This window comes from Agelaius phoeniceus, chromosome 12 (genome assembly GCF_051311805.1).
Source record: "Agelaius phoeniceus isolate bAgePho1 chromosome 12, bAgePho1.hap1, whole genome shotgun sequence".
Lineage (NCBI taxonomy): Eukaryota > Metazoa > Chordata > Aves > Passeriformes > Icteridae > Agelaius > Agelaius phoeniceus.
In genome coordinates, this window is record NC_135276.1 from 21361752 (window position 1) to 21370671 (window position 8920).

At 65.0% G+C, this 8920-nt stretch overlaps 1 protein-coding gene across 1 annotated transcript; it reads left to right on the forward strand.

Annotated features, from left to right (window-relative positions):
• Positions 1-924: 924 nt before the first annotated feature.
• On the forward strand, positions 925-8612 carry LOC129125243 (cadherin-1). Its single transcript, XM_054640590.2, has 16 exons — positions 925-981; positions 1083-1197; positions 4247-4476; positions 4577-4708; positions 4800-4955; positions 5030-5174; positions 5291-5463; positions 5833-5961; positions 6066-6251; positions 6331-6575; positions 6681-6823; positions 6904-7131; positions 7634-7855; positions 7941-8071; positions 8156-8299; positions 8384-8612. The coding sequence occupies exons 1-16, from the start codon at positions 925-927 to the stop codon at positions 8594-8596; spliced, it is 2649 nt and encodes an 882-aa protein (XP_054496565.2). The 3' UTR covers positions 8597-8612.
• Positions 8613-8920: the final 308 nt, after the last annotated feature.

The following is an 8920-nucleotide window of genomic DNA, read 5'->3' on the forward strand; positions in this document are numbered from 1 at the left end:
TGTGGCACAGCTGCAGTGTCACCCATGCACGGGCAGTGCCCATGCCCCCCAAAGGGTGCTGATGGGCACGGGCAGGGCACTGACCACAAGTCTGTCCTTCATGGGAGTGACACTGGTGGCATTGGGCATTCATGGTGCTAAATCTCCCCTGGCCCAGGCAGCGAGAGCCCTGCTGCCACCCCAACCCCCTGAGATGACCATGGGTGCTGGCATGGGTGGGCAGAGCAGCCTCTCGCCCTGGCAGGACCCTGAACTCTGGGGGTCTCCCACTGGCTCCAGGATCAGCTCCTGACACATGGGATGGGGACAGCTGATGTTACTGGGGGTCCCCTTCCCTAGGGTCACCCCCAGTGCTGTGCTTTGGGACAGAGGGGTACAGGGACTGCAGCATCCTGAGGGCCCTTCCTGCCCGAGGGGTCCCTGGGTACGATGTTTGTCCCCTGCTGCAGAGCTGGGATCTGGAGCCATGGCATGGGGGCACTCTGGGGTGTGCCTGGCTCCTGTCACCCCCCTACACCCCCTGCTCGCACTGCCCTGGATGGGAGAGGCACGGAAAGCTCGAGGGCTGTGTGGCTGGGACTGGGAGCGTCAGAGGCACGGCGAGCCGGGGTACCCGGGACGGGCAGAGCACCGGGGGTGTTGGGGTACCGGGGGCTGGTGGGGTACTGGGACCGTGGGAGAAGTTCCGCACCGGTACCGAGGGGGGTACCGGGATACCGGGCGTCGGAGGTACCGGGAATACCGGCGTTCCGAGTGCGGGCGGGGCGGGACCGCCTCCCGTCGGGGCGGGACGGGGCGGTTCTCGCGGGGTCGGACACCTGCGAGGAGGGAGCGGGAGGGGACCGGACGCACCTGCGACTCCGTGGCGGCAGCGCCCGATCCCTCCGGCACCAACCGGCACCGGCACCGGCTGCGGCTCCGGCCATGGGGCGGCGGGCGGGCTGCTCGGTCCCGTTCTGCCTCTTCTTGCTCCTGCTCCAGGTGAGCCATGGAATGGGCGGCAGGACCCCGCCGAGACCCTGCCCGGGGCCGCGGGACCTCGCTCGGGACCGTGCCCGGTGCTAACGTCTCTCTCCGGGCAGTGCGGGCGGCGGCTGTGCCAGCGGGCAGCGTCGTGCCAGCCCGGCTTCGCCGCAGAGACCTTCGCCCTGACGGTGCCGCGGGACAGCGTGGCGGCGGGACGGGCCCTTGGACGGGGTGAGGACACCGGGACAACCGGCTGTGGAGGACAGGGGGCTGTGAGGACGGGGACGGGACTATGGGTACAGGGGGGGTGTCCGGGACGGGGGTGGGCAAAAAAAGCCGTGGCTCCGTGCCCGAGTGGTGCTGGCATGGCCGCGGGCGTGGGGACAGTGCTGTGGCGGTGGGGACAGGCTTGCTGTGGTGGCAGTGGCAGAGGGGGCAGAGCCCGGTGTGTGTCCCCGCAGCGCTGGGGCAGCAGTGGGGGCAGTGCCGGGGCTGGCACGGCGTGCCGGGCGCGGGGGCAGCGGCAGCCGCTCCCCGGGGCGCGCCGGCGCGGGCGGCGCTGACTCAGGCACCGCAGACCTGTCGGGGCCGGCAGGCCGGGGTGTGGGGCACGCAGGCGCCTCCCTGCCCCGTGCCTCACCTGGCACCCTGGGTTCACCAGGGTGAGCCCCCCTTTGGACCCACTGTGTGCGCCCCCAGGGCAGCTCTTGGCATGGGGACGGCCACCAGGATGGGCTCCTGGGCTTTTGGGGACGTTGGTGTCCCACTGTGTTGGCACTAAAGCCCTGTTCTGGTGTGGCAAGGGGGCACTGGGGACCCCTGTGCTGGGGACCTGCTGCCACTCCGGGCTCCCAAAAGGGACTGCGTGGGCTCTGGGGCTGTGTGCAGTGGCTGTCACCATCTGCACCAGTTCATGGCTGAGAGCGGTGCTGGCACTGCAGTGTGTGTGCCAGGGTGGCTGGGTGGGCACAGGACCGAGGGGTACCAAGCACCCAGTGCTGCACCAAGGCTTCCAAACATCCTCAGCTCTAACGGCTTCGCCTGGGAGAGCCAGGAATTGGACCCTGCCCCTACCCCAGGAATTGTGTGTGTTTGCCTTGTGGTTGATCATTAACATGCAATAACCAACGTCCATCAGGGTTGGGCCTGATACCAGGGTGACGGGCAGCCCTGCTGACTTCCCCACAGCACTGAGACCTGCTGGAAATCCTCTGTCTGGCACCGGCACTTTCAGTTTTGGGTTCCGGGCACAGCCAGGGCGTGGGAGGAAGGAAGGGACCATCTGCCCTTGAGGCCTGTGTGGCACCCAGTGAGTCACAGCTGTGCCACAGCAATGCCAACCATGGGGTGGCCGAGCCTCGTGGATGCCAGGCCATGCTGGGCCACCGAGCACCCACAGCTTGTGGCAGGGCTGACAAGCTGGCCTGTAATTAGCTCGATGAGTTGAGCGCGATGTTTTCCCTCCGACAGGCCCAGACAGGCCCCGCGCGGCGCCGGGGCGGCAAACAACAGCACCTGTGTGGGGCTGCGGCGTCACCAGGGCTCTGCTCTGTGGGTTGGGGGGCTCGGGGGGCTCGGGGACGTGGTGGGGGCTGGGACAGTGCCCATCAGTCCTGGGTGGAGAAACCTCGAGAGTCTGAAGTCACAGCGAAACTGGGGTGACGTCAGTGGGATGTGTCACCCGCAGCACCTTCACCCCGGGGTGAGCCCCTTGCCCTGGCACAGCTGCGTGTGTAACACACAGGGTGGTGGCACTGCAGGGATGGGGACACCCTGCTCTGCCTGTGCCCAGCCCCATTGAGACCTCACAGGACAGGAGGTGGCTCTGGGGGGCTGCCCTGATCCCCTGTGCGGGGTCTCAGCCCCACACCCTGCTTGGCAGCCTGGTTGTCCCAGTCTGGTTGTCCCAGTGTCCTGCAGGTGGTGGTGGGGGACTGAAGTGGGGGGATCCCCCTGTAGGACTCCCTAAGCTCTCCTTTTCTCCCACCCCCATCATTCCCAGGAGAGGGCCCCCCCTCCACCCCCCCAGCTCCCAGCCCCGGGGAGAGGAGCGCTGGGGCCACCCCTCCTTCAGCCAAGCTGGAAAAACAGGTTGTGCACAGCCAGGTGGGAAGGGGGGGAGTTGGAAAGGGGGAGAGCGGGAAGGGGGGAGCGGGTTCAGAGCACCCTCCTCGAACCCAGTGCGGGCTGAGCGCTGAGCGCCCATTGCAGCCAGTGTGGGGCTGGGGGCTCCGTGCCGCCCCTCGCTACCCCCCCGGGCCCCGGAACAGGGCCGAGCACGGCGGCTGCGCCCGCGGCTGCCTCTCCTTCCCCGCCTGCCCCGGCACGTTCCTGCCCAGCCGGCCCCGCCGGCTCCGCCCGCCCTGGCCGGGGGTCCCGCCGTGGGGCTGAGCGGGGCTGGCACCGCGCCGGCGGCTCCTCCCGGGCCGGGTCGGGGGCACCGTGGTGGGCAGGGGGGCAGCGATTGCTCCCCCTCCATCCCGCAGCCACCCCGGATTCCTGGGCTGCTCGTGGGCTGACGTAACCCACGGGCCCCGTTCCGGTCCGATCCGATCCGTTCGGCGCTGCCTGCCGCCCACCGCGGCACGGGTCACGCCGGGGCGATGGAGGCAGCGCTGGCTGCGGAGCCCGGGTGTCGCTGGCTCCAATAACGCTGTCCCAAACAAAGGATGTTTGTTCGGGAGCGCGGCACGGCTCATGTGATGCCCGCTGACCGCTGCCTCGTGGGGGCCCAGCTCCACTGTGCCCAGCTAGTGACACCGGGCCCCCGCCTGTCCCTGGGGCTGGGGCTCCCGGAGGTGCCTGGGCAGGTTGAGGGGCCTGGCTGCCAGGGCACTGGGTGCCAGTGCAGGTGGATGACTGCTGCCCTTGTTTTTATTGAAAAAGCTGATGGGGCAGAGTGGGCACAGTGGTGGTGACATGCCATGCTTGGGGACATGCTGTGCCACAGGGATACACCCATATGGGGATGTGCCGTGCCTGGTGCCATGCCATACATGGTGCTGGGGACTGGAACATGCTGTGCCAGGTGCCACTTGCACCATTTTCACTGTCCGGCAGGGATCCTGTGGCACGGTAGGTCCTGCTGTGTCCCATCCTGGACCAAAGCCAGGGCAGGGATGCAGTGTGTGTTGTGCCCAGGATGGAATCTTGGCAGGGCATGTGTCACTGTATGTGGAGCATCCCACCACTGCTGTGACCCCACACAGTGCTGGGGTGGGGCTGTGCTGTGTGTGCCCATGTCCCCAGAACCCTCTGCCACTCGGTCCCCTGTCCCCAGTGAACTTTGTGGACTGTGGCGAGTCGCACCGTGCCGCCTTCCTCCCGGATGACACGCGCTTCAAGGTGAGCAGGGATGGCATTGTCACTGCCACCCGGCCCCTGCAGCTCCAGCAGCGGGACATCACCTTTGCTGTGCACACCTGGGACACGGTGGGCAAGAGGCATTCAGCCAAGGTGACACTGCACCAGCGGCGGCACCAGCACCGACACCATGAGCAGATGCAGCAGGTGACGCTCAGACCCACTCCCTGGGGTCACAGCAGCCTCTGTCCCTGGTGCAGAGCGCTCAGCAAGGGGCTGGCACTGAGCAGAGCCACTGTCCCAACAGAGCACAGTGCCAGACGTGCTGATATTCCCGGAGCACGGACACGGCCTCCGGCGGCAGAAGAGGGACTGGGTCATCCCCCCCATCAACTGCCCTGAGAACGAGCGCGGGCCCTTCCCCAAGCCGCTGGTGCAGGTGGGTGTGCCCGTGGGGACCGGGCAGGGCCCAGAGGGATCCCTGGGGCACTGGGACACGGCTCACCCTCCTCTTCCTGCCTCGCTGCCAGATCAAATCCAACAAGGACAAGGAGACCAAGGTTTTCTACAGCATCACGGGGCAGGGAGCGGACACCATCCCCGTGGGTGTGTTCATCATCGAGAGGGAGACGGGGTGGCTGGAGGTGACCAAACCCCTGGACCGGGAGGAGAAGAACAAATACGTGGTGAGTGAGGGGGCATCTGTGGCGGGACAGGGACGGTCCTGGGCACTGCACACACACTGACTGTGCCCTTGCAGCTCTACTCCCACGCCGTGTCGGCCAACGGGCAGCCCGTGGAAGACCCCATGGAGATCATCATCACCGTCACTGACCAGAACGACAACCGGCCTGTCTTCACCCAGGAAGTCTTTGTTGGCTACATTGAGGAGAACGCAAAGCCGGGTAACGTGGGGGACTCTGAGCTGGGACCACGCAGAGCCCTGAGCGTGAGCAGTGCCAGGGTGTCCGGTGGATTCTGTCCCATCAGTAACATCTCCCTGGCTTGTCCCCATGTCCAGGCACATCTGTGATGACCGTGAACGCTACGGACGCAGATGATGCGATCAATATGAACAATGGCATCATCGGCTACTCCATCCTCAGCGAGGAGCCCAAGAGTGCACAGCGGATGTTCACCATCAACGCCAAGAACGGCATCATCAGTGTCATTGGCACGGGACTGGACCGGGAGGTGGGCCCCTTGCCACAGCCCAAGGGAACCTGGGCTGCCCCACAGTGGGATGTGCCATGGGGAGAAAGGGATACTGCAGCCCTGGGGTCCATCTGGTTCTGGGACATGCCATCCCTGGGTCACTGTCCCTGGCTGTAGGGGTGTCTACAGGAGCTATGCTGGGGACCCTCCAGGAGCCCCCAGCCTTGCTGAGCCCTGGAGTGGGTACAGTGCCAGCCCCTTGGGTGGGCAGCCGGGACATCAGCTGCCTGTGTGCCAGCAGGAAACAGCAAGGCTGGAGAAGGGTGGAGGAGCAGGCAGGTGATGCCTGGAGGAGCGGAACACCCCAATCCCCACCCCAGCCCTAACTGGGATAATTTTGCTCTGCAGACCACTCCCAACTACACGCTGATCATCCAGGCTGCAGACCAGGAAGGCTATGGCCTGACCAACACTGCCACTGCCATCATCAAAGTCACTGATGCCAACGACAACCCTCCCGTCTTCGACCCTGCCACGGTACCACGCAGCCCCAGCTGCTGCCCTCCCCGGGCATCGTGGCACCAGCTCCCACCTGGGGTGCCTGGGGCCACACAGGTGACTGTCCCTGTCCCATCTTGCAGTATGAGTCGTCAGTGGACGAGAACGAGGTGGGGGTGGTGGTGGCCCGGCTGCACGTGACAGACCAGGACCTGCCAGGCTCCCCGGCCTGGAACGCCGTCTACCGCATCCGCAGCGGGGACCCGCAGGGCGACTTCGAGATCACCACTGACCCCAAAACCAACGATGGGCTCCTGAAAACTGCCAAGGTGGGTCCTGCTGCCTCATGGCTGCCTCAGCACCAGCTGACTCCCTGCTGGCACTACCCCTCTTCTCTCCCACCCCCAGGGCCTGGATTATGAGACCCAGAACCGGTACAAGCTCGTGGTGTCAGTGGAGAACCAGGTCCCCTTCACCGTGGGCCTGAATCCTGCCACAGCCAATGTCCTGGTGGTGGTCAGGGACGTAAATGAAGCCCCGATCTTCATGCCCCCAGTCAAGCGGGTGGAGGTGATGGAGGATGTGCCAGTGGGATACCAGATCACCTCCTACACAGCCCAGGACCCCGACAAGGACCAGAGACAGAAAATCACGTGAGTGGAGGGTGATGGTGGCGGGGGCTTTGCTGGGATGTCTGAGGGGCTGCACTGCACCGTGTGCCCCTTCCTCTCCCCCTGCTGACCCCTGGCTGTCCCCAGGTATCGCATGGGCAGTGACCCTGCAGGGTGGTTGGAAATTGACCCTGAGAACGGCATCATCACGGCAGCCCAGCCCCTGGACCGGGAGTCGGCACATGCCATCAACAGCACCTACAAGGCCATCATCCTGGCTGTGGACAACGGTGAGGGTGCCCAGCTGCTGCCCCCGTGTCCATCTCCATGTACCCCCATGGAGGCGCCTCGCTGACTCTTAGTCCCACAGGGTCACCAAACTATGCCACCGGCACGGGGACACTGCTCCTCGTGCTTCAGGATGTGAATGACAACGGGCCCGTGCCAGACGCCCGGAGCTTCGACATCTGCAACCGGCAGCCCGAGGAGCAGACGCTGAAGATCATCGACAAGGACCTGCCCCCCAACACCCACCCCTTCAAGGCAGAGCTGATGTATGGCTCTGGCAGCAACTGGACTGTCAGTGTGGTGCAACCAGGTGGGTGCCACCTGCTCTGGTGCTGGGCCCGCAATGAGCACTAGGCTGGGGATCTGCCACGGGGCAAAGTCCTGTGCCAGTGCCAAGGGTGTTCCCAGAGCAGAACTGGGAAAGGGGCTGGAGCACCAGGAGTGGTTGAGGGAGCTGGGGAGGCTCAGGAGGAACCTTCTGGCTCTCCACAACTTAGTGGCAGGAGGGTGCAGCCAGGTGAGGGTCAGGATCTGCTCCTAAGATATAGGACAAGGGGAAACAACCTCGAGATGTGCCAGGAGAGATTTAGGTTGGATATTGGGGAAAATTCATCAATGGAAAAGGTGCTCAGGCATTGGAAGAGGCTGCCCAGGGCAGTGGTGGAGTCCCCATCCCTAGAGGGATTTAAGAGCTGTGTAAATATGGCACTTGTAGAAATGAGTCAGTGGTGGCCTTGGCAGTGCTGGGGGATGGCTGGACTCAATAATCTTGGGGACCTTTTCCAACCGAAATGCTTCTATGGTTCACCAAGACGAGGTGAAGCTGAACATGAAGAAGGAGCTGGAGCCGGGCGAGTACAACATCTTCCTGAAGCTGCTGGATGCACAGGGCAAGGATCAGATCACAGCAGTGCGAGCCCAGGTGTGCAGCTGCGAGGGGCCAGCCAAGAACTGCGAGCGCAGAGCCTACATCTCCGGTGGCATGGGCGTGCCCGCCATCCTGGGCATCCTGGGGGGCATCCTGGCACTGCTCAGTGAGTACCCGGGACAGGGGTGGGAGGGACAGAGTGCGGGTCACCCCCTGCCTGCTGCCCTGACACCCCCTCCCTGTGCCTGCAGTCCTCCTGCTGCTGCTGCTGCTCTTTGTGAGGAGGAGGAAGGTGGAGAAGGAACCACTGCTCCCACCTGAGGATGACATGAGGGACAATGTGTACCACTATGACGAGGAGGGCGGTGGCGAGGAGGACCAGGTGGGATGGTGGACCCTGCCCACCAAGGGGTGGTGGCGGTGCCCATGGCTGTCCCTCGATCCCTGACTCCTCCTGTCCCCCCAGGATTATGACCTGAGCCAGCTGCACCGGGGGCTGGACGCCCGGCCCGAGGTGATCCGCAATGACGTGGCCCCCCCGCTGATGGCGGCCCCGCAGTACCGGCCCCGCCCGGCCAACCCCGACGAGATCGGCAACTTCATCGACGAGGTGAGTGCTGGAGAGCCCGGGGGGTGACACGTCCCTGCCACAGCAGTGCAGGGGACGCGGGTGCTGACCCCTGTGCTCCCCCAGAACCTGAAGGCGGCCGACACGGACCCCACGGCCCCCCCCTACGACTCGCTGCTGGTGTTCGACTACGAGGGCAGCGGCTCCGAGGCCACCTCGCTCAGCTCCCTCAACTCCTCCGCCTCCGACGGCGACCAGGACTACGACTACCTCAACGACTGGGGCGGCCGCTTCCGCAAGCTGGCCGAGCTCTACGGCGGCGGCGAGGAGGACGATTAGGGACCCCCAGCCCGCTGCTGCCACCTCATTTCACCCCTCTGGACTCACGTTGGTCTCTCTCCAGGGTGGCCAAATCCCTTCTAAACCCTGTGCCCATGTCTTCCTCACTGAGAAAGTGAGTGAGCATCCCCAGCTCACATTCAGTGGGGATGGGAGGTTTTGGGGTAGTCTGGGTGTTTCCTGGCCCCCTTGGCTCCAGGGCATAGACCAATTCAGTCTATTCCCTGTCCTGAGGAACTGAGGTGCTCCCAGCTGTGGGGGGGGGGGCAGGATTGGGTCCTTCTTCCCTTTTCCATGAGGGGAAAAAGGGTTTCACTGGCGCTC

Coding starts and splice junctions, on each gene's coding strand:
- LOC129125243 (XM_054640590.2), top strand. CDS start 925: ATGGGGCGGCGGGCGGGCTGCTCGGTCCCGTTCTGCCTCTTCTTGCTC. Junction 4,956..5,029: donor AGGAGAAGAACAAATACGTG/GTGAGTGAGGGG, acceptor GTGCCCTTGCAG/CTCTACTCCCACGCCGTGTC. Junction 5,175..5,290: donor TGAGGAGAACGCAAAGCCGG/GTAACGTGGGGG, acceptor CCCCATGTCCAG/GCACATCTGTGATGACCGTG.